Source organism: Amblyomma mixtum, chromosome 1 (assembly GCF_055824585.1).
Source record: "Amblyomma mixtum isolate Tamu chromosome 1, ASM5582458v1, whole genome shotgun sequence".
NCBI lineage: Eukaryota > Metazoa > Arthropoda > Arachnida > Ixodida > Ixodidae > Amblyomma > Amblyomma mixtum.
This window is the reverse complement of record NC_143012.1, coordinates 208,193,981-208,220,412: the sequence shown is the minus strand read 5'-3', so window position 1 is coordinate 208,220,412 and position 26,432 is coordinate 208,193,981. Positions and strand designations below refer to the sequence as shown.

Below are 26,432 nucleotides of genomic sequence, written 5' to 3'. Positions count from 1 at the left end.
TTATTGTGAAGGACGAAGGACGACAGTTGCCGCTTGAACCCTCGGGGAGGCGATGCGGTCTTGCCTTTCAGATAATCAACTAGGCTTTGCAAGTCAGGATCCGAGTGCTGCTGCTGCGCGAAACTGCTGGCGCTTACCGGTCCTAAGAAAGCGTCGTCGTCTTCCTCTTCGGGTGCTGCGTCGACAGGAGCTCGTGACAAGCAGTCTGCATCGGAATGCTTGCGGCCAGATTTGTAGACTACAGTTATGTCGAATTCTTGAAGACGCAGGCTCCAACGAGCAAGGCGGCCGGAGGGATCTTTCAAATTGGCCAGCCAGCACAGAGCATGGTGATCGCTCACAACCTTGAATGGTCGTCCGTATAGGTAGGGGCGAAATTTGGATGTGGCCCAAATAATGGCGAGACATTCTTTCTCTGTCGTCGAATAGTTGGCTTCGGCTCTCGACAGTGAACGGCTAGCGTACGCGATAACTTTCTCCTGTCTGCCATTTTTCTGAACGAGGACCGCTCCTAAGCCCACCCCGCTTGCATCGGTATGAACTTCGGTTTCGGCGTTTTCATCAAAGTGCCCGAGCACAGGAGGGGACTGTAAGCGGCGCTTCAGCTCGTTGAAAGCTTCTTCTTGTGGCCTTTCCCATTTAAAGGGCACGTCAGCCTTGGTAAGGTGAGTCAAAGGTTCAGCGATGCGCGAAAAGTTCTTGACGAATCGTCGGTAATAAGCGCACAATCCAAGAAATCTGCGTATAGCCTTCTTGTCATTAGGCTGTGGAAACTCTGCGATCGCAGCCGTCTTCTGGGGGTCTGGGCGAACTCCATCCTTGCTTACGACGTGACCAAGGAACAGCAGCTCCTCATAGGCGAAGTGGCATTTCTCTGGTTTCAGTGTCAGGCCTGAAGACTTGATCGTTTCCAGCACTATCCGAAGCCTTCTGAGGTGGTCTTCAAAGCTTGAGGAGAAGACAACAACGTCATCTAAGTAGACTAGGCAAATCTGCCACTTCAAGCCTGCGAGCACCGTATCCATTACTCGCTGGAACGTCGCTGGGGCAGAGCAGAGGCCGAATGGCATCACCTTGAACTCTAAGAGTCCGTCTGGCGTGATGAACGCAGTCTTCTCGCGATCTCTTTCGTCGACTTCAATTTGCCAGTAGCCGCTCTTCAGGTCCATCGATGAGAAGTACTTAGCGTTGCACAGCCGGTCCAGTGTATCGTCGATGCGGGGGAGGGGGTAGACATCCTTCTTCGTAATGTTGTTCAGGCGGCGGTAATCGACGCAAAAGCGAAGGTTGCCGTCTTTCTTTTTCACTAGGACGACCGGTGCTGCCCAGGGGCTCCTCGATGGCTGTATGACGTCGTCACGAAGCATTTCCTCAACTTGCTTGCGGATAGCTTGGCGTTCTAGCGGCGATACGCGGTAGGGGCTCTGTCGCAGTGGTCGCGCGTGTTCGTCTGTGACAATGCGGTGCTTGGCAAGCCGGGTTCGTCGCACATTCGATGCTGATGAGAAGCAATCGGTGTACCTTTGAAGAAGACTGCGTATTTGGTCTTGTCTGCTCCGGGGTAATGCCGGGTTGATGTCGAACGTGGGTTGATGGCCTTGGTCAGATGGTTCTGCGGGTTGGTCGGGTAGGGCAAATACGTCTCTGATGTCTGCCAGCTCGTCGAGGAAAGCGATCGTCGTACCTTTGTTTAGATGCCGGTATTCTTCCGTGAAGTTGGTTAGCAACACCTGGGCTTGGCCATTTCGGATTTCGGCGACTCCCCTCGCGACGCCCAATCCTCGATCCAGTAGTAACTGTGTGTTCCCCTCGATAACGCCTTCGGCATTTTCGATGTCTCCAGTACCTATGCCGACGAGAACACTTGATCGGGGCGGCACGCTCAATGCTTCATCGAGGACGTTTAAGGCAACGTGATGAGTGGCGCCCGTCGTAACAGGTATGGCTTTTTCCGTGGAAAGCTTGATCGACTTAGATCGAAGGTCGATGATCGCCCGATGTTCGTTCAGGAAGTCCATTCCCAAAATCACGTCTCTCGAGCATTGCTGTAGGATCAGGAAGGTTGTCGCATAGGTTCTCCCATTTACAGCAACTCTCGCGGTGCAGCGTCCTGACGGCGTAATCAGGTTGCCACCTGCGGTGCGGATCAGCGGGCCATCCCAGGTTGTTGTTACCTTTCTGAGTCGGACAGCGAGTGGGCCACTCATGACAGAGTAGTCAGCTCCCGTGTCCACCAAGGCAGTAACCGCGTGACCGTCGACCGTAACTTCAAGGTCACTTGTTCGCGTTCTCGTATTGTACGTTGTCTTCGGTGTCCGATCTCGGCTTCGTCGAGTAGTGAGGCTGCGGTGGGCGTACTGCGACGTTACTTCACTGGGCAGCGGTAAAAGCTTCAAGTCTGGCCGCGTCGTCGTCGTCGGTGTCGTCGTCCTCGGTGTCGTCGTCCTCGGTGTCGTCGTCGTCGGTGTTGTCGTCGTAGTTGAGGCATGGTCTTGAGTACTCGTCGATGGAGGATCTTTGTCATTGCGCTTAGAAGCAACCTCACCTCCAGAGGCTGCTTTATTTAGTTTAACCTTCGGGGGCTGGGGGAGCGTCCACGCACGGCGTAACCTCGGCTAGGGGATACAAAGCGCGGGGACGATGGCGACGGGGAACGTGATAGGCGGCTCGGCGATGAGTATTCTTCCCGACGTAAAAACTCCTCGATTTCGGCTGGTCGCTGGCCGGGTCGGGGTCGTGGAGCGTCGTAAGAGAACCCTCGGATGCCCAGTCTTCTGTATGGGCAGTGCCGGAGGACGTGACCGGCTTCGCCTCAGTGGAAGCATAGTGGGCGGCGCTGGTCGGGAGTTCTCCACTCGTCGCATTTCCTCGGCTGCGCGCGTCGCTCGTAGGACGGGCGGGTTGGGGCGAGTGGGCGGCGGTCCAACGCAGCTGGCTGAGGGCGATAGGGGCTTGGGTCCCGTCGTCGAGGTGCAGGACGGCGCACAGCTGCGGCGTAAGTCATGGCTGGGGGCTGCAGAGGCTGCGTGGGTGTCGGCGTCACACCCAAGGCCTGTTGAACCTCGTCCCGGATTACGTCAGTAAGTGATGTAACCTGCGGCTGCGTTCCATTTGGCAGCAATCGTCGGAGCTCTTCTCGTACAACTTGGCGTATAACCTCCCGCAGGTTATCGTTGTTAGCGGCGTCCAGGCAGTTTGCTGAAAAAACGCGCTGCTGGCGCTCATATTGGCGGGCTCGGGCGTCAAGAGTTTTTTCCATCGTGGAGGCCTCTTCTATGAATTCCGCCACGGTTTTCGGTGGGTTCCGTACGAGGCCGGCAAAGAGTTGTTCTTTAACTCCTCGCATAAGCAGCTTGACCTTTTCTTCTTCCTTCATGTTCGAGTCGGCACGCCGGAAGAGACGCTTCATCTCCTCAGTGTACACTGCAACGGTCTCGTTTGGGTGTTGTATGCGAGACTGTAGCAGCTGCTGGGCTCTCTCCTTTCTCACGACGTTTGTGAAAGTCTTGAGAAGCTGCTCTTTGAAGGTTTCCCAATTCGCGAGGCTGGCTTCCTCATTCTCAAACCAGACTCTTGCTGGTCCCTCCAGGACAAAGAAGACGTACCTAAGTTTCGTGGCATCGTCCCAGTTGTTGAAGATAGCCACACGGTCGAACTGCTCCAGCCATTCTTCGGGGTCGGCGCCAGGCGAAGCGTCGAAGGTTGGTGGCACCCGGGGCTGGTGAAGAATGATTGGAGTCGTCGTCTGGGGCAAGCTCATGGTAGACGTTGCGGCTGGCTTCCGCTTCCGGGTAGGGTCCGGCAGATTTCCGAACTCTGGTGCGTCCCCTTGAAGGCGTCGGCTAGCGCGGTGGACTGGACTCAGGTCCTGCGGTTGATGACTCAGAGGGCTGGCGTCACGGCTTGTAGGGGGTGTCCGGAACATGGGAGGCTACCCAGCACCTCCACCAGATGTCACGTTGTAGTGACGGCAGTCCAGCGGTCAGGAAGACAACAACCAGTTTTGGAAACGAAGCTCTTTATTTGGGCTGACTTGCGCCCAAAAAAGAAGTGAATCACTCGGCGGCGGCGTAAGCAACAAACGTGCTCGTCAGTCGTCGAACTACGAATGCTCGCTGCTCGTGGCATCGTTCAATTTAAAGCCGGCTAGGAAACTTCGAGATAACAGGTCGAGATCATCTAGAGTAATCTAGAAACACGTAGGCGAAGCTGTTCATGGCTGTGAACAATCGAGATTAGTCCGGTCGCTTCTCGCGTCAGGAACAAAAATGATAACAGCCCTTTCCTGCAGCCTTGAGCGTGAACGAACAAACACTACAATGATACGTGGCAATATTCTCCTGAAGTCAAGTCTTCAAAGATAATGAGCTAGACAAAAAAAAAGCGAACCTCGTGAATGCGTTCTCGTCTTTGACTTCGTGAAGTGTCTTTTTGATACTGATGCATACACGAGTAATTATAAGTATGCAAAGTTTAAAACAGGACACGATGAAAATCGCGTTCTGCTCTATAAAACATTTCATACGACTGCCATGTGCTTTGGAACGCAGTGCCATCAGTACTGTAGAGACGAAAGTAAATGCGAATGGCTTGCGCTGAGGTACGGTAGTGTTCTGAACGTGTTCGAGTTGTTTATAAGTTTATATTTGTATGGAGTTTACGTTCCAAAGTGACTTCTGGCATGAGGGACGCCGTAATGGAGGGCTTCATTAAATTCGGCGACCTGGCATTTTTTAACGTGCACTGACATCGCATAGCGGTTGTGTATTTGGAGGACAGACAGAGAGAGAGAGAAAAACTTTAATTTAAAAGGAATTCGGGGCACGGCCCAGGGTCCCCGCACGACCCCACTGCACTCAAGTGTTTATGTTCCTAAGGTTCATAACACTGGCAGCACGGCCGGTGGCGATGGTCTGCACGCCCGGGTTCTCCGAGCGCAGCAGGGTCTCCCAGTCCTCCCAGGTCTTGAGGTTCTCTAGGTCCCGCGGGGGAGGGTCCGCCGGGCAGAGGGAAAGGATGTGGAGGGAAGAAGCGAAGGGTTCTGGGCATAGGGCGCAAGCAGGAGTGGGGAAGGAGGGATGATAGTGGGTTAGGGTAAGGGGCGAGGGGAGAGTATGTGTTTGTAATCTGCGCCAAAGTGTTGCGTGTCTGTTATCTAGGGAGGGGTGGGGCGGGGGGTTGAGCTGGCGAGAGGCTCTGTATGCCTGGGTCAGCTCACTGAATGAGTGCATGCGATCCTTCGTGAATCCCCGATCCGAGGCCACCTGAGCCCGGTTTAAAGAACCTCGGGCTAAAAGGTTGGCGGCCTCGTTTCCGGGATTCCCGTAGTGCGCAGGCACCCATATCAGCTCCACTTGGCGGGGCGGGGGTGCATCGGGCGAGTCCAGTATGTCAAAAGCAGGGACATGAACTCGGCCTCGAGCAAAATTTAGAATCGCAGTTTTAGAGTCAGTTTAAATACACCGGGCTTCCGTGCGGGTTATAGCAAGTGCAATGGCGGCTTCCTCTGCAGCCTCTGGGGACGTGTCTGGAGGGAGAGGTAGTGTGAGGAGGGTGGATGAAGAGGAGTCCACCGCAGCTGCTGTCGCTTCATCACCCGTGAAGCCAGCGTCCACCCATACGGCGTCCGGCTCGGGGCCCTACGCTCGATGGAGTGCCTTCGCACGGGCTCTGCGGCGCTGCTCATGGTGGGACGGGTGCATATTCCTCGGGAGCGGCCTGATGAGAAGCTCTCGGTGAAGGGATCGTTGGATGGCGAGGAGGGTTGGGTCGTTGGCCGGTATTTTGATTCCCAGGGAGTCCAGGATATACCGACCTGTGGAAGTTTTTGTGAGCCTGATGTATTGGGCCTGTCAGTGGGCCTCCACCAGTTCCCCGATCGTGTTGTGGAGGCACAGGCCTAGTAATCTGTCTGTGGGTGTGTTGAGAGGACGATGAAGTGCTACCTTTAATGCCTTGCGAATCAAAGCACCCAAAGCGTTTATGTCATGTTTGGATAGTTGTAAGTATGGGGTAGTGTACAGTACACGGCTGAGGACTAAGGCATGAATGAGGCGACATAGGTCGCGCTCCTTCATGCCTGTATGACGTCCCGAAACCCTGCGGATGAGGTGCGATATCGCGCCTACAACCTGCTTGAGTTTCTTGAGGGTAGTGGTGTTTTTGCCATCGTTCTGGATGTGCAGACCCAATACACGGAGGGTGCCAACCTCAGGTACCGGGTAACCATTCAATTCAATGGCAATGGGGGAGCGGGGACAGCGGCGGTTCTTAGGCCGGATGAGGAGCAGTTCGGACTTCTCTGGGGAGCAAGACAGTCCGATGGTCCGTGTGTAATTTTGGGTGAGGGTGGCTGCTTCTTGTAAGGTGTTCTCTATGTCGCCGTCACTGTCGTGGGTGGTCCACAGGGTGATATCGTCGGCATAAAGAGTGTGCTTGAGGTAGGGAATAGTTGCCAATTTCTGGGCGAGGGGTATGAGGGTAATGTTAAAGAGAAAGGGGGAAAGGATGGACCCTTGAGGGGTGCCGATACTCTGAAGTGTGTAGGAGGGGGAAGACAGAGGGCCGAAGTGTATCTCAGCCGTGCGGTCAGTCAGGAATGCTTGAATGTAGGCGTACGTACGCACACCCACATTCAATGGGGATAGAGCAGTCATGATCGCCTGATGTTCAATGCGATCAAAAGCTTTGGAGAGATCCAAAGCTAAGACTGCCTTGGTGTGACCTGGAAGAAGCGGGTCAAAAAGGTCGCGTGTGAGTTGCAGCATGGCATCATGTGCGGATAGATGAGGGCGGAATCCCACCATGCTATGCGGGTAGAGATTGTTGTCCGCCATGTGACTTGTGAGTCTCGCTAACACAACATGCTCGAGGAGCTTCCCGAGGCATGCGGTTAGCGAAATCGGGCGAAGGTTTTCAATGGTGAGTGGTTTGTTGGGTTTTGGTATAAATATTACCTTCACGTGGCGCCAGGACTGCGGGAGGTTACCCTCCCTCCAGCACTGGTTGAAGTATTTCGTAATGTGGGTGATCGATCGGTCATCCAGATTACGGAGCATGGAGTTTGTGATTTGGTCTGCACCAGGTGCGGAGTTGGCGCGGAGAATCAGGAGGGCCGCTCTGACTTCCGTCTCCGTGATGTCGGTGTCGAGTGTGGGATTTGGTTGTCCTGTGTAGTGGGGTAGAGGTGTGGGGCCGCCTTGAGATGTGTACATGGTTTGAAGTGTGTCTAAAAGGGTGTCGGGATCGTCAATGTGTTCATGTGTGAGGCTTGTCACGCGGTGCTGTGCTGCTGATTTGGTGCGTGTGGGGTCAATGAGGTGTCGGAGGAGTTGCCATGCACGTTTGCTGGACAGGTTTCCGGCGATGCCGTCACATATCTGTCCCCAGTTGGATCGACAGAGCTCCTCAGAGTGCTGTTGGATTTGTGTCTGCAGCGCGGCCAGCCGCTTTTTAAGCGTTCTGTTGTCTTTGTTGCCTTTCCAGCGCTCCAGGATGCTGTGATAAGCCTCCCAGAGGTGGGCTAGGCGTGTGTCAAGGGTCGGTATTTCGGTTGTAGTTTCAATGTGTCGCGTGTTGTGGTGAACGTCATGCTTGAGTGATTGCACCCATGCATCGATGTCTGCGATGGGAGTGTCTGGGAGGGCGGTGCGTGCAGCGCGAAAGGCATCCCAGTTAATGAGTTCGTGTGTCATATTTGCGTGACGGGGTGGTTTGTATGGGACAGTGATTTGTATAATGTAATGATCACTGCCCAGTGTATGTTGTGTCCTGTTCCAGGTAACGCCGCGGATACAGCGGCTCAGCGTCAGGTCCGGACTGGTGTCCATGCAGACACTGTTGCCGATCCGCGTAGGCGTCTGAAACGTGTTGTGCACAGTGAGTTGGAGGTTCTGCAGGAGCAGCCAGAGCCTGCGACCTCGATGTGTCGTGGTTGTGTATCCCCAGTCAGTATGCTGACTGTTGAAGTCCCCACCGATGAGTAGGGGATGTTTCCCTGCTAGATGGTGTAGCTTTCGCAGAAGTGATTCTAGCGGGGCCATCGGCAGGGACGGGGGGTGGTATATGTTTGCTATAAATACAGAAGGAAGTGAATGTGTGTGATGTATAAGTTCCGTGATCACGCAGGGCGTCTCAGACGTAATGTGATGAGTTTTGTAGGTGAGGCTGCGGTGGATGAGTGTGGACGCGCTGGGTGTGTTAGTGGTATCCGAGTGTGTAGATGTGTAGCTGGGGAGGGTTGCTCGGTGTGCAGTCTCCTGGAGAAGAAGTATGTGGGGCGTGGGTGTGATGGTGGGAAGAAGTTGCAGAGGTGCGCGCTTTGCCCGGAAGCCGCGGCAGTTCGAAGTTATAATGGGGAGATAATTAGTGTTCCCCCCCGCCATATTGGATGGTGGGGGGATTGAGGAGGGTAGTAAGACGGGTGTCAATTGGTATGTGTCATAGAGTTTCTTACTATTACCTAGAGGGAAAGCTGGCGACCCCTCTATGGGAGTTTGCATGGAGACCCCACGTGACCACCTCAGCCACCATGGGCGCTCAAAGCATCATGGGGCGGTGAGCTACTTGTTGCGGAACTGCAACTTTTGGCCAAAAAATAATAGAAAAATAAAGCTGTTTGATAACTACAAACGTCCTAACATTCAATATCTTGTCTAATGATTGCAACAAACGAGCAGAAAAGCATTTAAGTGCAAAGTTTGCCCAAAATAAGAGACGACTCGCTCTCCTATTGGCCAAGCAGTGAACACTATAAAAACTAATATTTCGTAATTAACAGGCGCAATTTTAAAAGTAAATATGTTTTCAAAAAATATTTTGTTGCTTAAATGCTATAAGAGGTTTTTTAATGGCATTTCGGAAAAGTTAAACCTTTTATTGGCGTCGTGTGTCGTCGCGGTTTCACTACTATGAGTTTTGCCCACTGCGTTCGCGCGAAAGTCGTCTGCGCACACACGAACAGCGTTTTCAGAATGAAACGTCTTAGTAGTGCCACTCCATGTTCCCAAAAAATTACGACTGTGCCGCAACAAGTAGCTCACCGCCCCATGATGCTTTGGGCGTCCATGTTGGCTGAAGTGCAGCGCCGCCAGCTTTCCCTCTAGGTAATAGTAAGAAACTCTATGGTATGTGTGGCTCAGGAAAGGTGTTTTGTGCTTGCGGAGGTAGGATGGGGGGAGTGGAGGGGGTTTGAAGTTGGGTGAAGCGATGGGTAAGATTATGTTCCAAGAGCCCCATCATCTTGGTAAGCATAGCGTCCATGCGCTGCTCAAGTTTTTCGGTGAGGGTGGCGGCAAGGTGATTGAATCTGACCTCGAGGCGGGCGTCTAGCTCTTTTAGTTTGTGGTCAAATTTTGCTTCGAGTGCTGCTAATTTACCGTCTATTTCTGGGGGCACGGGAGGGGGTGTGGCGTCTGTGGTGCGCTGTTTCAGTGCAGGATGGGTGCTCGAAGTGTCTGTGGATGATGAGCTCGAATTAATGACAGGGGGTGCGGGTTGAGGGGGCATGGAGGGGGCGGGGGTGCTTAGGAGGGAGGAAAGGCGGCTTACCTCGTCACGCAAGGCCTTGAGTTCCTGGTCTCTCGGGTCTGCCTGGGAGGACTGGGGCGGTGGGGGTTGACGGGCGGTTTTGCCGGAAACGCGGTCTGCCCAGGTGAGACACGTGGCGTTCTTGCTGCCATTCTGCCGGCTTGTAGAAGACGACCGGGAAGCCGTCGAGCTGCGTCTGCTGGCTGTGCCTGGTTGATCGCAGCGGGAAAGCCGCGATGTATCCGGAGGAGAGAGAGCGTTCTTCGGCGACGCTAGTTTGCGGCCCCGTCCCTTGCAGTTCCCGGTGCCGGTCATATGAGGGCCTCCGCAGAGAATGCAGCTGGGGGTGCATGAGGGCACATCTTCCTTTGGGTGGGACTGCCCACAGCGGGGGCACTTATGGGATCTTGGGTGGACACACACATCTGCCCGGTGACCAGGGACGCGGCAGTTCGTGCAGGCGTCTATATGCCCTCGATAGGGTGTGCACCTGTGGAGGGCTCCTCCATAAAGAACGGCGCGTGGGACAGGTCCAGCTCGGAAAGTGATTAGGATGGAACGCGTGGAGCCCATTCGGCGGGCGTCCATGATGAGGGGGTCTGGGTTGCCGGTGATCAGGTCTTGCAGGAGCTCTGTCGGGGTCTCATTCCAATAAGCATTGGAGATGACTCCGCGTACCGCTCCATCCGGCGGGGCTATGTAAGCTGCGACGGCGAAGTCCTTGCCTTGGTTTTTGATGCTGGTTACGCTAACCAGGGCAAGCGCGTCAGCTTTTATGGGCGTGCTTGCGGTGCACGTATTGTTTACGGGGTGTACCCTGATTTGGGTACGCGTTGGTTCGTGTAGCTAAGACGCCGCTTGAAGGATGGCTTCCCGTAGTTGTCGGGGTGGAAGCAGGTCCAGCTGCAGCCCGCCTCGTGATCTGAACACGACCTTGTAGTCTGCAGCAGGAAGCGGCGGCTGCTGCCGCGAACGCTGCGCAGCTGTGCGCGTTGCTTGCAGGTGCGCTGACTTGTCAAGGCGCGCAGACTTGGGGCACCGGTAGCAGAGGCTGCGGCCTCCTGGCTTCGGGATGGTGAAAGGACGTCCTTGGAGCGGGCAGGCACACTAAGAATGTGCGTCCAGTCCCTTGGGTCGTAGTCGTGGGGGTTAAGAACCTCTCCCTGCACCTGCACCTCCATGATGGTGTTGGTGGCGGAAGCGTCCGACGCAGTAGGCCTAGCTCCCAGCGGAGCAAGGCCTAGCTCAGGCGAAGAAGTCACAAAGAAAGGGCCGTGGGTGCCCGAAAAATGGCGTAGTCGGGCCAAAAATTGATGGTGTGCGGCACTCACATTCGTAGATCAGTGGATGGTGAAATTTGGGCCGATGATGCTGGTGATTGGCCAATTCCGCTGTCTTTGTGCGGAGCCGATGTGGGGTGCGTCTGTACTAATCGGCCCCCTAGCGGCCAAAAAAGGACAGACAGACGAAACCTTTGGAGGCGTCAAATGGTTCGAACGCGATCCTAATGATAACACGACGGTTTCGCCCCTGTGGGCGCGAGGGTGGGTTCAACCCTTATCGACCACTTCGGACCTCTGCGCGTCATGTTTTGCGCGAGTGCCAACCATTGCAACGCCATGGAACCTGTAGCGCGCAAGCGCCTGTGATGTACGCGTGTGTGTGGTGTTGCGGTGAACAAAAAATCTCTGCCTCTCCCGTAACCGAGAGTAACAGTAAGCATGAAATGTTTACGGGCCTAATGTCATCTCGGTGGACACCCGAACCGCACCGTACAGGAAGGGAGGAACGCCACCACCCGTTCAGCGCGATGCTTTGCCATTTGAACGCAAGGTTTTTTGAGGAAAGGAAATGGTGGAGTAATTCTCTGCCATCTCGGTGGACACCCGAACCGCACCGTAATGGAAGGGAGGAACGCCACCACCCGTTCGGCGCGATGCCTTGCCCTTTGAACGCAGCGCTTCTCCCCGGGGCCCCTGTGCGCCTGCGCGGCTTTGCTTCGATGCGCGAAGCCCCTAAGAGATCACGTATGACAACGAAGTGTATCGTGGCATTTATGTGCTTTTTCCACGCGTTATTAGAAATCGGAACTTATAATTCCGTGCATTATCAAACGCACAGCGACTGATATCTTGATAAACATTGAGAAGGCACTGGCAGCAGTTATTTTTTGTGACTCCTTTGGAGACCAACCGGCGCTTGCATGCCGGTCGCTTAGGAGGGCTTAGAGAGTCTCGTTAAATCTCGTTAAATCTCGTACGGTGCCCGGATGTTCTCGTTTCAGAGCCCGGATTACTGGAATTCAGTGCCCGGATGACTGGATTTCAGTGCCCGGATGAGTGGATTTCAGTGCCCGGATGATGGCTCTCGGTCTCGGCGTGACGTCACCATACTGCCGACAACGGGAGCTAAAAGCATTTCATGCTTAAAAAACTGGGTAAAATGCCTTTTCCTTAGATATTTCAAGTTTTGCGCAACAGGAAGTTATGAGCTCGCTGCCATATGGTTTGGTTTGGTTTGGTTTGGTTTGGTTTATGGGGTTTAACGTCCCAAAGCGACTAAGGCTATGAGAGACGCCGTAGTGGAGGGCTCCGGAAATTTCGACCACCTGGGGTTCTTTAACGTGCACTGACATCGCACAGTACACGGGCCTCAAGAATTTCTCCTCCAAAGAAATTCAGCCGCCGCGGCCGAGATCGAACCGGCGTCTTTCGGGTCAGCAGCCGAGCACCATAACCGCTGAGCCACCGCGGCGGCAACCTTGCTTCTCGAATTGTCGGTGAGTAGCAGCATAGTATCAGAGATTTGTCGCAATGAAATATGCTTGTGTTCACTTTGGTCGCATGGCGAACTATTTTTTCTGGGCGCGGACTTTACCTGCATGAACAGACGTGCCAGCTTGGCAGAGTTATCTGCTTTGTGTGAAACGGAGTATAGATTTGTCGTTTTGAGATTAAGAACCTGTGTATAAGGCACATGTGCGCAAGATGTCTGCGATTTAGAAATTCTCCATGCTGTACACGATGCACTCCAGGGAATTTTATGAATTCGTACCATACCTGCAATTCACATCAGCTGTGACCCTGTCACTGACACCAAGGTTTCCAGAAATGAATTGCACCACGCAATGCACCACTGTTAAAGGATCACTGGAGACATACATAATCAAGTAATGCAGTGCCGCCTGGCCTCCGAGATCCGTACCAAAAGGAAAGTGCATCGATAGATTACCGCAATCCAAAAACAAAGACTCCATTTGCACTGAAAACTGGGCTTTTATAACGCAGAAAAACTTTTTAAAAATTTACACCCGTGTTGCCATCACCAATCGATTCCGCAAGTAAACTGCAAAGCGTCGACAGTTTTTTTTGCGCGGATCCCAGAGGCCAGGACAGAATTCAGATGAAGTTGTCCTCGGTGCGCTCGACCCCTTTTTATTAAGCCCCTGGGGGCTCTCACAACAGCCAAGAAAAGTGAACGGACACTGCTGTAGAGGCAGTGGTGACAAGGAACCCCACCACTGAGAGGAGTGTGCCAGAGGAGCGTACCTCGCCAGATGGGAGCGGGTCGGGAGAGGCCAGCACGGCTCTGTAGAACACGAGGTCCGCCCTGTACCGGCAGGCGTAGACTTTGCCAAACTCAGGCCTGTCCACTGGCTCGCTGGCATCCTGCAAATATTAGAGAGAAAAAAAATGACACATGATTTAGTGCGGTTAGCCCAAATGACAGTCAGGTCTTCACTTCAGCTTCAGTTCGAGGCTCGGTTTTCAAGGTCAAGCAGGCTCCGGACAAATATCTGGCAAAATTGGACTTGAGCTTCGCCCTAAGGCCATGATGTGGTAGCGTTAATGGGTTAGTGCCCATATAAGCGGAATTGGTCATTCCCTGCTTTACAATCATAGATCCCTGGGAGAGTCTTCGTACCCCTCCTGGCACAGTGGTGCAGCGGTGAAGCGATGCGCCACTGCCCTGCGATGGCAGGTGCTGCCACCTGTAGGGCTTGCGGGACTCGGGTTGCTCTTCCCAAGCAAACTCAAGGTCAACGCAGAGAGGTTGGTTTGGTTGGTTTATGGGGTTTAACGTGCCAAAGCCACTCAGACTATGAGAGAGGCTTTGGACAGACAGGCACATTGCCGAAATCTACAAGATATGGAGCACAGGCACCCAACAACTCAACAGTGGGCTCCTACAGGCAAACGTTAGCGAGCCGACAACACACGCGCACGCACACACACGCGCACGCACGCACACGCGCGCACACACGCACACGCGTGCACACACGCACACGCGTGCACACACACGCGCACACACACGCACACGCGCACGCGCACGCGCACACGCGCACACGCGCACACACGCACGCACACACGCACGCACGCACACACGCACGCACACACGCGCACACGCGCGCACACACACACACACACACACACACAATTTCCAGCATGACGTTCAGAAGAATCTGCAAGTGGATCTCTTCTCGGGACTGCCAACGCCATTTGGGGACCGTTTTTTTCTTTTTTTTTACACCTCACGCACATTTCTATGCAAGCTCTCCTGACCCAGCCGGTTAAGCACAGAAAAAACGCTGTCAATGTTTCTTCAAGCTTTGTCCCCATGGATATCGAGGGTCGCCACTCCTAACTTGAACATGCAAGAGGTATGGCTGCGCTCTTCAGCTTTTTCAAGCGGACTTTCCGGCTACTACGTTTTTTCGCTGGTACATTTTAGAACGCCGCTCTTAGGCGCCCGTTCCTGCGTTCCACACTGTCGTCAGTGTAATACTGTGTTATGACGCGTGACAGAAAGCATGTCGGCAGGCAGCAGCACAATGAAACTCCACCTGCAACAGTGAAAGCTGTGGAGGGTGGCTGGCACAGGAAGATCCCGTAGGGTGGCTAGCAGTGTAACGGTGCAGGTGGCGTGTGAATTTTGCATTACAGGCTGTCACAACAGTCTCAATTTTGTTTTTGTGAGGTCCTGCGGAAAACTCAACAGTGGCACACACTAGAAACCTTGCCACTCCCGAGATGCAGGTTGTCCTAGAAAGCGCCAAGACGCACGGAACGCTCACCTTGCAGGCCTCGTTGACTGCGCTCATGAATTTGTTTAGCACTTTCAGACTTGGGCCACACATCTGGATGCAGATTAGTCCATCCCCTCGGATGTGGCTCAGGTGGCAGCGGCCCAGGCATCCCTTTTCAGGGAGCTTGGGACCCGTGAGCCGCTGGAAGATGACATCGTTGAGATCCACGTCGTCCGCACCCCAAGTGTCGTGCATGACGACGGACATCGGCTCCTCTCTGCAGCACCAGAAAGAACAAGAAAGGGTTCGCAAGGAGGAGGCAGCTACTACACTCATGTCACTAGTACAAATACTGGATTGGTTTACTGGTTTATTGGGGTTTAACGTCCCAAAGCGACTAAGGCTATGAGAGACGCCGTAGTGAGGGGCTCCGGAAATTTCGACCACCTGGGGTTCTTCAATGTGCAGTGACATCGCACAGTACACGGGCCCCTAGAATTTCGCCTCCATCGAAATCCAGCCGCCACGGTCAGGTTCGAACCCGTGTCTTTCTGGCCAGCAGCCGAGCGCCGGAACCACTCAGCCACCGCGGCGGGGTGACACAAATACTAAACACAAATACTGGAGGTAACAAAAAAACGCAAGCAGGGTTCACACAGGGCACGCAGCAAAAAATTTCAAGGATATTCAAGGTCTTTCAAGGCCCTTCCAGAAGTTTTTCAAGGACCTACTACACAGCTCTATTTCTTAGTTTTACGACACAGTATATTTAAGGGGGGGGGGGGGGGGGGGGGCGCAGGTCTTAGACCCATTTTCCTTACTTTTAGTCCAATCCTAATAAAGCTACATCACCATGCTCAGTTTTTTATGCCGATTTCAAATATGAAATTACCTTTCCCATAAATGAGTGTTCACAAGATAATTTTAATTATACATTCATTAGTACCTTGGTGCAAAAAAAACTGCTCAATAAAAAATCATTTTTAATCCATGGCTACATAGTATGGTGAGTAAAGAGTGGAATAATCAAAAGCACTCTTCCATTTTACCCTCATGAGTAACTTTACAGCACTTGGAATATCAATATTCAAGGCATGAATGTAATGCATACGAACTTATAATTTTTTCAAAGTACGAATGGACAAATCTGCTTCGATTACTGCACACATTGTGCCTTCAGCTTCCCTTAGCAAACAGTATGACATCTCTATCTGTCCTAGATTTTGAGATAGACATACTAAGACAGCCAGATGTCAAAATTTTCTTGCCATTAAATTGTCTGCTCCTGCATAAATTCAGCCCACACGACGATCTCAATTTAATATTACGGTCAAAATGCTGATTTCTTGAAGGAAAAAATTGGTGCAGTTGGAAAATAATAGCTGGAGATTCCACAAATGTCACTTTTGAAACCCAATTTTTTGGTCATTTTCTGGTCTCAAAGACCAGTGTCCCCCCTATATTTAAGGAAAATATATAACCATCACGTTTATTGCACTTAGTAATTGCACTCAATGAATGGCCAATGCGTGCCAAGGAAAGGTCCAAGAGACCTCCTGAAGGTTTGCCTCAATGTCTGTTCAGATTCAGCTATTCTTCAGCCTTGGACTTTGCCGCTTTTCTCATAGAGTTTTTTTTTTATTATTATGAAAGAGGTCGTTAGCTGTTCCCGCCTTTTTCAGCATAGTCATCTGCTGATGCAGACAGGTCACTAAACAACTGCTTTGAGGGTCTTCCTTTTTTTTTTCGTTGAGACTGTCACGCTGGTCTTCAGCGCAGAGCCACTCTGACTGCTTAACATGTTCTTGTTCCTGCTTCCTCTGGGCTTCCAGGTAAGCAATATAATGGCGCCTTGCAGCTAATACAGCCTTCCTCATGTCTTCAGTGACGGCAATTTTCCACTGCATCACATACAATTCGTTGCGAGATGCAAGACAGGCCTTTCAAGTTCTCTACACAGATCTGTGTCTACACTGAATCCTCTCAACAGTTCCCTGACCATGGCACCAACACTTTCTTCAGGCCTGCCAGGCACTCATCAGGCGTGCAGTACATTTGAAACGGGTCAAGCAAAGAAAGACCTCCAACCGCTTAGAACCTCAAGGGGCACTACTCAAGGACCTTCTTTGCCATTGTGACTAGGAAGTGCTTGCATTCCATCCTGAAAAGATGGAATGCTACAGTTAAACCTGGATGTAGCAAACCTCCATATAGCGAACTTCTTGATATTACAAAGTTCCTCAATTCCTCAACGCCGCTCCCATTGAAGCGCATGTATTTCAGACCTTCATGTAGCGAAGGTGTTGCGGTGGTTGACCTTGATGCAATGAATTGGCTACACTATCTATCTGTCAGTTCTGAGCCACTCAGGATTTGGTAGAACCACGCGAAAGTTTCGTGACGGTAAAGCATGAACTCGCATGAGAGGAACGCCGATAGCAACGAGCGATAATAGTTGGCACGTCGTGCCGTGCTCCAGTGTCGTCGGCGCGTTTCCGGCGCCTTCTCTTTTGGAATGTCATAGTACCACACGGCATTACAACTGTTGTAGTTCATGCTCAAAAGCAGCAAAAAATAATAGGGCATAGCGAAAAGGAAGTGACACCAGCAGTGCGCGGCCATCACCGTGACGTGCACGCTCGCGTAATTACGGCGCCGATAGCTACCGTGCCAGTATATTCTAGGCACTATAGTGCGTCAGAGCTAGGCACTATAGTGCGTCAGAGCTGGAGCAGCGGAGAGCATCAGCGGTGCAAGGTGAACAGCCCGTTTCCTGGAGCAGCAGCGAGGATAAGACCAAGAGAGGGAGCATGCGGGTACAAGCTGATTCCTCTGCGGTCTATCTACGGAGGTGGTGCGGAAGCGCGCGTTCTCTATCAGCCGCGGCACCCCCGCCTTCCCCACCCCACTCGTAGCGGTGTTGCACAAGTCAGGGCGGAGGTGGCAGCGGCGATCCCGAAACGTTTCTCCGCGTTTACGACATCGAGTAACGCTGTTTTCTGTACACATTTTCAAGGTGATTGCACCTACATTTATTTCTTACTTTGGTTTGCGTTCTGAAGTGTACTTTCAACTCTTCTTGCGAAAACAGCAAGTAATGAAAACCTGAATTTAACGAATAATCTCTAACTCTCTTCAGTTTCGTCATATCCAGGTTTAATTGTACAAGGTAAAACATGCAGCATACTAATAATCAAGTTCCCTGCTGCAAAATTTCAAAATCTCGTGACAAAAATGTTACACAACACACTGCATAACTGCACAAGGACTTGCTTAGCATTAATACGTAGGCCTGTGTGCACCGCGGTGCAATCCCGGAGGACGGTAGACTAAACTGAAACCACACGAAGCAAGCGGTCCAGAAACATTCGCTCGAGACGAATACTTCGAGATTTCGAATGCCAAACATTCGGATCGAATCAAATATCGAATACTTTGTTATTTGACCGAATATTTGAAATCATCGAATATTCGCACAGGTCTAGGCATTAAAAGTACAGGGGAATGTTTTTGTGGCGGAGTTAATCAAAATGTAAAATCAGTACCCTAATCGTTCTTTGTGTAGAGGTTAATTGAAAGGAACGTTCACACAAGGCGGCCACATGCCGTCGGTGGGATACAAAAATTCAGGGGGGCACATTGTTGACCTAATGGCCTAATTTGGAATTTCCACAAAAAAAATGCATGTTCGCTGAATGAACAGTGCAGCCATTGATAAATATTTTTGGTCCAAGACCTTATTCTCCCCCCCCCCTTTCCTCCTCGCCATAAAGACAACAGCACACAGTGCATCCCACAATCCAATTACTTCTAGAAACTTAACAGCAAACACCACAACAGTAGAGATTGATTTTTTTAAAGCTATCGCGGCACACAGAGGTCACATGTCTATGTAAATAACATACAAACACATGCACAAATGCACATTGCCCACAGCCCCTGGCTCACATATTTATGATCTCCGCCACCAGAGTTTTTCCCAGGAGCACATCACTGACAATGTCAGCAACACCGTCGCAGCTTGCGTACTCAACAAGCCCGTCAAGTTGGCATGGAATGGCCTGCAAGCAACAAAGAGAACATGGCGAAATGTCAAAACTTTCCACCACTACCCACGTCAGCACAAAATCCCACTCTCACACAAAGGTCGGCCTCTCGGAGCTAGCCCATGGAGCACATCGTTTAAGTAGACAAACAGTAAATTCGCAGAACAACATGCAGTTGGTCTCTTAATCTGTTTAGCAGCAATAGCCACACCAGGTATGTTTGACCGCCAGATGCTCCAACTGTAGTTAAACATCCTAACTGAAAATCCGACAACAAGTCAAACACGAAAGGGTGTCACGTAAATAAAGCTTGTTACATGCCAGGTGTTCTGAATCTTTTTTGGCCTTAGGCAACCCCAACGTCTTCCTCGCTTCTATCCCTTTCTGTTTAACATACACCGAGCTGCATGGCCCTCAACAAATGCCCAAATTCAATGACTGGCTGTACACTGCAACAGTTTACTATGAGCCATTTCAAAACAGTCAGCCCCAAAATAAAGTAGGTAAAGTAAAAGCAAGGGTTGAGGTATGCATGTATACTTGAGTGCCAGGGGAACCCCAAAAGCCCATCAAGGGCAGAACCAAAGCCTTTCCCTGCAACCCAGTCTGATGCATGCAATACAGCTGATGCTTTGGACCTGCGAACTGAAGAAAAGGTTTGAAAATTGCAACCAAATTGCAGCAAATTGCAGCCTTGCAACATCCGAACCTATTTTCGTTCCCCTTTGGGCTCGACTCGCCGAGAGAAGACACTGTCACCACGTTCATTACCCTCACCTGATAAGCAAGAGAGGTAAAGGCATCATCCAACTCCAAGAGGGCTCCTGGGGTGAGGAAGCTGGTGATGCCGTCATCAACAAAATAACACTCGACCTGCAAGTCCAAATGAGCGGAATGTCAACCAGTCCAACACTCATTTAAGCGCTGCCCTGTTTAAGATAAACACCAGGACCACATTTTTCGCTCACGACAAGCCAGCTATGCAAAAAAAAAAGAAGCAGAAGGATGTCTTGTGTGCACGAAAATGCCGCTTGAGTGAACATCACACAGTTAAACTACGAAACCGCCCACTGAAATGTTCCAGTATGTCCAATCACTATCGGTCCTGGGAATGTTTTCGAAAGCAATCAAGTGCCGCTTCCAGGAAGGAATGGCACGTTCTTGTAGACTTATAGCAATATTTATCTCCAACATGGGACGCCATGTCTGCTTTGAGCTAGTAGGCCATGGTTAAAGAATACAACGCGAAAAGACACGGACAAACGAAGAAGTGGACAGGACTGGCGCTGACTTCAAACGGTACAATTTTCCTTTTGAGAAAGAAGGAGAGGATCCTGGCCTTGCAAGTAGAGATCGCGATAAGATTCACGCAGGTTATGGCGGCATCTTGCTTGCTCGAGGTAGATAGAAAAGAGCCCAATGTAGAAGAAATCTGATGAACTAAAGTGGCTGTTTGGGCTTGTTGGTCAATGAAGTCAGCACCAGTGCTGTCCACTTCATTTGTCCGTGTCTTTTCGCGCTACATTCTTTAACCATGAGCATTGACCAACAAGCCCAAACAGCCACTTCAGTTCATCAGATTTCTTCTACATTGGGCTCTTTTCTATCTACCTCGAGCAAGCAAGATGCCGCCATAACCTGCGTGAATCTTATCGCGATCTCTACTTGCAAGGCCAGGATCCTCTCCCAAGCAACCACAGATATCCGTCGGACGTACGAGCTAGATCCGAACGTCCTTTGCCGAGATCGGACGTCCATCGGACGTACGAACACAATCCTATTTCGGATATCCGTATTCGTACATCCGCCGGACGTACGGGCAGTGTCCAATTTTGTATATCCGCATGAGAGACGAGGTGTACGTCCGAAGGATGTAAGGCCGAGTATTCTCCCAGGCCATGAGTATGGACGTTTTTTATTTCAAAGAAAATTCGCGTCTTTCGTGTATTTATACTGTTTTATTTGCATCAGTTGGAGGGTTTGACGCGAAGATGTTTGTAAATTGGCCGCCAACGAGCTCAATTTATCTAAGAGGAGAAGCAGGTGTTGCAGAATTTTGCAAGAACTCAATGACTAGTTTTATATTTATAAAACTTCTCCAAATTAGTGCAGTTGTGCGACATGTCCACCGTTTTGCTAGCTAAACTTGCCATTGAAACCATTCGTAACAATCAAAACTGCCGTGCATTCTGCTATCACCATCATCATAGATGTCAGTTCGCGGTCAGTCCAATCCAATCCATCAGTACGGCTCCGTAGCGCTTTGTTGATTTGTCGCGTAGTGTTGTCGCGCAGAGCTTTATAGCTCTATTATTATAATGTGTGGCTTTGTTCGGTCTGTGGACGAAAGTAGTATGTAACTTAAGCAATTCGAAAGATACGGGAAGCGCCCGAAGCTCTTCTGGAACATCGGAATCCCGTACTGCGTCGACCTTGGTTTAAAGAAGGCTTAGTGCACATGTGATTGCCTACGAAGGTATGTATCCAGTACACTTCTTGGAACTTGCTTCTAAGACAGTGCAGCATGCTCATATAACATTTGTTCACAGGACAGTGGGAGCAGTAAGCGCGAGGAGATGGCTTCCACAAGTGTGTGCTGTTCTCACACTTTCGGGACCCTACATATCACACAGCTGCGGGAGCCCTCAACTCGCGCGGCTTGACGGAGTATTTTCGCGTCATGTTAATTTTTAAGGCATCGCTAGGTTCACTGTGCCTATATAAAGAGTGACAACGCGCGAAAGGCAGGCCATAGGGAGCACGTGTAGTTCGCAGTGGTTCGCAACGGAAGCTTTGCGGCTTTCTGTGCACAGTCGCGTACATACAGTGCTGCGCAGGTTAGTGCCCTAAGGCCCATGAGAATAAATAAAGAACAGATACACTGTGAAATATGGTGTGGAAAAGTGAGAGCTGTTATTGCCTTATACTTTGAGGTGTTTGTTAAAGTGCATTGTCTGTTATGCTTGCAGCATTAAGCACTTCTATTAATTGGTTCCAATGTTTTTACTTGGGCTCCTGCATTGTGCCATTTGTTTCACATGGCTGATGTTTGCCGCGTTCTTTTTTATTTCAGAAATCCTGTGGGTGGGAAGATTACGGATGTGTGTCTCAAGCTTGCCACATTGAAGAGTCACATTTAAGAAATTTTCTGAATATAACCCATTTCTCTGCTGATGTATCATCAACCAAAATAAAATATGCGTGCTATGCATCAAATTGTTTTTGGTTTTATTGCATCGCGCGGAGTGTAAAAAGCGCGCATGCACCATATATGCGAATATTCGGGAAAGATCCGCCAATGGACGTACTCAACTGGGCGTCCGTCGGCGGGCGAACCGTATACCTTTGGCCACCTTTCGGACGGCCGAGGGACGTCTACCGGCTGTTTGCGGATGTTCAGCGGACGTACAGAACATCCGAAACAGACCTCTGTCGGCCGTCCGAAGGATATCGGTGGTTGCTTGGGCTCCTTCTTTCTCAAAAGGAAAATTGTACCGTTTGAAGTCAGCGCCAGTCCTGTCCACTTCTTCCTTTGTCTGTGTCTTTTCGCGCTGCATTCTTTAACCATGATCATTGACCAACAAGCCCAAACAGCCACTTTAGTTCATCAGATTTCTTCTACAATGGGCTCTTTTCTATCTACCTCGAGCAAGCAAGATGCCGCCATAACCTGCGTGAATCTTATCGCGATCTCTACTTGCAAGGCTAGGATCCTCTCCTTCTTTCTCAAAAGGAAAATTGTACCGTTTGAAGTCAGCGCCAGTCCTGTCCACTTCTTCGTTTGTCCGTGTCTTTTCGCGCTGCATTCTTTAACCATGAGCATTGACTAACAAGCCCAAATAGCCACTTTAGTAAGGCCAACACAGATGGCTTGTAAACTGAGGGCCACTAGCGGGCATGAGCAATGATGATGAGAACTGCACAGCCAATTCACAAAACAACAAGAAACATGAAAAACTAAAGGGGAAGCGGGTCTCAAACGTTATTAATTAAGTCACAATTTTGAAATCTTCAGCGGGCACTTTTTCTCTTTGTGCATATTCCAAATCCAGTTGAACCCCTTTACAACCGACACATAGCAATGGTCAGTCTTACTTACTGACGAGCTCCTACACTAACATTGACGCCCAGCGACACTTTTATAACTGAAGGCTACAAGCATGTTGCCCAAGCCTATTAGCAGCAAAAATAGCTGCCTTCTTTTTTTGTCTTCTTGACGCACGGCGCTCGTGTGAACAGACCAACTTCCAACCGCACTGCAGCTGCACATACGAGGTCTGTTAGAAAAGTATCCGACGTTTTTTTTTTTATTTTGCTAACACCTGTTGGATATGAAACAAACGCGCTTACAGCAGCCGACCTTGAACCCTCGTGCGCATGCACGAATTTTTTCCCGCCTGCCGATAGCGTCAGTCGCTGGGAAGTAGCGTTTGAATGAGGTAGTGCGCAGTGCTCTCGTCGGTTTTTTAGTGCAAGCAAAATGGCAGTGTGACAGGAGCAGCGCTAATGCATCAAATTTTGCCAGAAACTTGGCGATAGCCAAGTGGAAACCATTAGAAATGTTCACACGGCTTTCGGTGACGACGCTATGAGCAGCACACAGATTAAGCAGTGGTGCAACTGGTTTAAAGACGGCCGCACATCTGTGGAGAGAGCCATGCTCCGGTCGGCCATCAACATGCCGATATGACCAGGTAATTGCCGAAGTGAACGCTGTGATGATGCGGGACTGTTGTGTGACTATCTGAGAAATTGCGGAAGAGGTGGACATCAGCAATTTTTCTGCACATTCCATTATCACCGAAGATTTGGCCATGGAGAGAGTGGCAGCGAAATTCGTGCCGAAGCTGCTGACGGTGGAGAAAAAGCAGCTTCGTGTTGAAGTCCCACAGGAGATGCTGGATTCCACAAACAGTTATCCTGACTTCACCGAAGCCGTAATCACTAGTGACGAGTCTTGGGTGTACGGGTACGACCCGGAAACCAAATTCCAGTCGTCACAGAGGACGCATTCCACGTCACCAAGATCAAAGAAGGCCCGCCAAGTGCGCAGCAATGTCAAAGTGATGCTGACTGCTTTTTTGACTCCCTCTGTGTGGCACACCACGAGTACGCACCCCACAGGATCAAAGAATGACTAAAGAGTACTACAGGGATGTCCTCCATCGCCTACGTGGTGTTGTGCGGCGCAAGAGACCGGAATTGAGGTCAACAAGAAATTGGCGCATCCCTCGCGGCATTGCTCCTGCACATTCCTCGCATTTGATTCCGACTTTTCTGGCGAAGAACCAGACTCCTGTAGTTCAACAGGCTCCTTACTCTCCTGATATGTCCCCCTACGACTTCTGGCTGTTTCCTAAAATCAAGAGGCCATTGAAAGGAGCGCAATTTCAGAAAAGAACGGACATTATGGCTGCAACGACAGCAGAGCTAAATTTCATTCCGAAAAGGGCCTTTTCGGAATACTTCCAACAATGGCAGCACCGCTGGGAGATGTATATAGAGTCCCAAAGAGACTACATTGAAGGTTATTAGGTTTCTAACGCTCCAGTTATGCCAGTTTTTTTTTTCTTCGGCCAAAGGTCGGATACTTTTCTAACAGACCTCGTATGCTAACAAGCTTCCTTGCATCAATTTGCTGCAGAAAGGTAGTAAGCGCTCAGTAACTAAAAGTAGCAAAACCAGAGAAACATTTCAATAAATGGCGCTCAGAGGTGAGCAACGAAAATTTCAGTGTACTGATCAAGGATTAAAATTTAAGCCTTCTCTATCATTTTACTGCAGAGCAGCCTTCGTAGCACAAACCAAGCCATTAATTATAACTAAAGGAACCGGAATGCAGTGGCACAGCCCATATGAAACACAGCCGACGAAGAAGAACACATCTGCTTTGGGCTTGCAATCAAATTGTTAAGGCGATTGCAGCCGCAATCTTGAGGAAGAGATTGAGGGGGGGGGGGGGGGGGGGCTCACCTCACAAACCTTGCCCCCACCCCGCTTCCCCTGTTGCCTAAATGGACTCTCCTCATGTCCCGCTGTAAATTCACCAAGCTACCAACAAAGTGGACAGTAGAGTCAACGCCTTTGCTATCAACGCAGCGGTGAGATCACGCTACAGAGGGGAAGCCAGCGCATTGCAGCATGCTGAGGGACAGTTGCTGATAGCAGCGCAACATGCGAGCCACTCAAACTAATGGACGACAGAAAGCCGCTCTGGCCACTGAGTTCAGCACATCTTTAAGGAACAAGAGAGAAGAACAACAGAGAAGAGCAGCCAAGCCGCCCAAGAGAAGCTCTCTCACCCTCTGTCCTCCGTCGTGCAGAGCAACAGCCTCCGCTCGCAGCCAGCGCCCCTCGTGCAATGCGGCGTACAGCTTCCCCTCACCAACTTCGACGGCGCATCGGATGACTGCTGCCCCCGCGGGGCCATTGTAGAAGGCAGCCATGTCTTCCACAAGCTCGTTGTACTGCGCCTGTCCAAGAACGGCACATTAACAAAATGCACATGCTCTTTGCGACACCGACTGGCTGTCAGTTGACCTTTGCAAGACAAAACACTGCCACGCCAGTTGTGACGCCTGCACATCGCGTGTGAACACACCACACACAAGTCTTTCTCAAGCACACTGCAAGATGCAAGCTTGGGGTACAAATAACACACCTTCACATGACGAGCAAGCAGCCCTGAAGGCCAAACTGCACCTTCGGTGCCTAGCAACCCGAACCCCCACCCAGTCCTCTACATTTATCGCAAAATAAAGCACGCGGCAACCCTTTTCGGCCAAGTCACGTAAACCTCAGATCAACATCACGTACTACAGAGAGAACTCCAAGTTGCACTTACGTCGTAGTCCACAAATCTGAAGAACACGCTGTTGGTACTCGTGACACAGGTCACGAACACGTCGACATAGCCGGCGGTTATGCCTGGCTCTCCTGTAGAGCTGCTTACAGAGCTGCTGCTGAGGTCGCTCAGCACGCCGTCACCATTCTGCGGAAATTTTCAGAGATACGAAGTCACCTCGATCTGGTGGTGCCCAGGACACACAAGCATGCACCTAATGGTACACCGCCCTGCACGGTGACTCCCATTAAGGGGGGACCCTGGTCTTGAAAAGAAAATTTTATTAATCTAGATATAGTAGTGACATTTCTAGGCCACATGCATTTTTGTGTGCTGATTTTGGATATGTCATTTAATTTCGTGCAAAAATTCCTTGAGCACTTGTGCAATTTTTATGCAAGTATTTTGGGAAAAGTTTTGAAGAAAATTTGTTGCAGTAAACTTGCTGAAATGCATGCCATTGGGTTTTCTTGACACCAAGGAATGCAATAAGAATAAAATTATCATCCTGGCTATCATATAACTTGAGTTTGGTTTGGTTTGGTTTATGGGGTTTAACGTCCCAAAGCGACTAAGGCTATGAGAGACGCCGTAGTGGAGGGCTCCGGAAATTTCGACCACCTGGGGTTCTTTAACGTGCACTGACATCGCACAGTACACGGGCCTCTAGAATTTCTCCTCCAAAGAAATTCAACCGCCGCGGCCGGGATCGAACCCGCGTCTTCCGGGTCAGCAGCCGAGCACCATAGCCACTGAGCCACCGCGGCGGCATATAACTTGAGTTATAGGGTACTGAAGCTGCCACTTCAGAAACAGGAATACACACTTTTCTTCTCATTTCTGAAGTGACAACTTCAAAACTCTAACTCTAGTTCTATGATAGCCAGGATGATAATTTTACCGTTATTGCATTCCTTGGTGTCACGAGAACCCAATGGCATGCATTTCAGCGAGTTTCCTGCAGCTAATTTTCTGCAAAACTTTTCCC

General features: G+C 50.7%; 1 protein-coding gene across 6 annotated transcripts in view; it reads right to left on the bottom strand.

Annotated features, from left to right (window-relative positions):
- LOC149370683 (tudor domain-containing protein 7A-like) overlaps positions 1–26,432 on the bottom strand; it is a 239,297-nt gene that overhangs the window by 9,979 nt on the left and 202,886 nt on the right. For 5 of the 6 annotated variants that reach the window (XM_089562860.1, XM_089562864.1, XM_089562851.1 and 2 more), the window contains 6 exons: positions 25,445–25,591; positions 24,903–25,073; positions 19,378–19,473; positions 18,503–18,615; positions 14,603–14,831; positions 13,077–13,196 (listed from right to left, as the gene is read on the bottom strand). In XM_089562860.1, the coding sequence (XP_089418986.1) occupies positions 13,077–13,196; positions 14,603–14,831; positions 18,503–18,615; positions 19,378–19,473; positions 24,903–25,073; positions 25,445–25,591 (876 nt within the window). Of the gene's footprint in view, positions 1–10,859; positions 10,969–13,076; positions 13,197–14,602; positions 14,832–18,502; positions 18,616–19,377; positions 19,474–24,902; positions 25,074–25,444; positions 25,592–26,432 lie in introns of all 6 variants that reach the window. The other variant, XR_016286141.1, reaches the window with a different exon arrangement.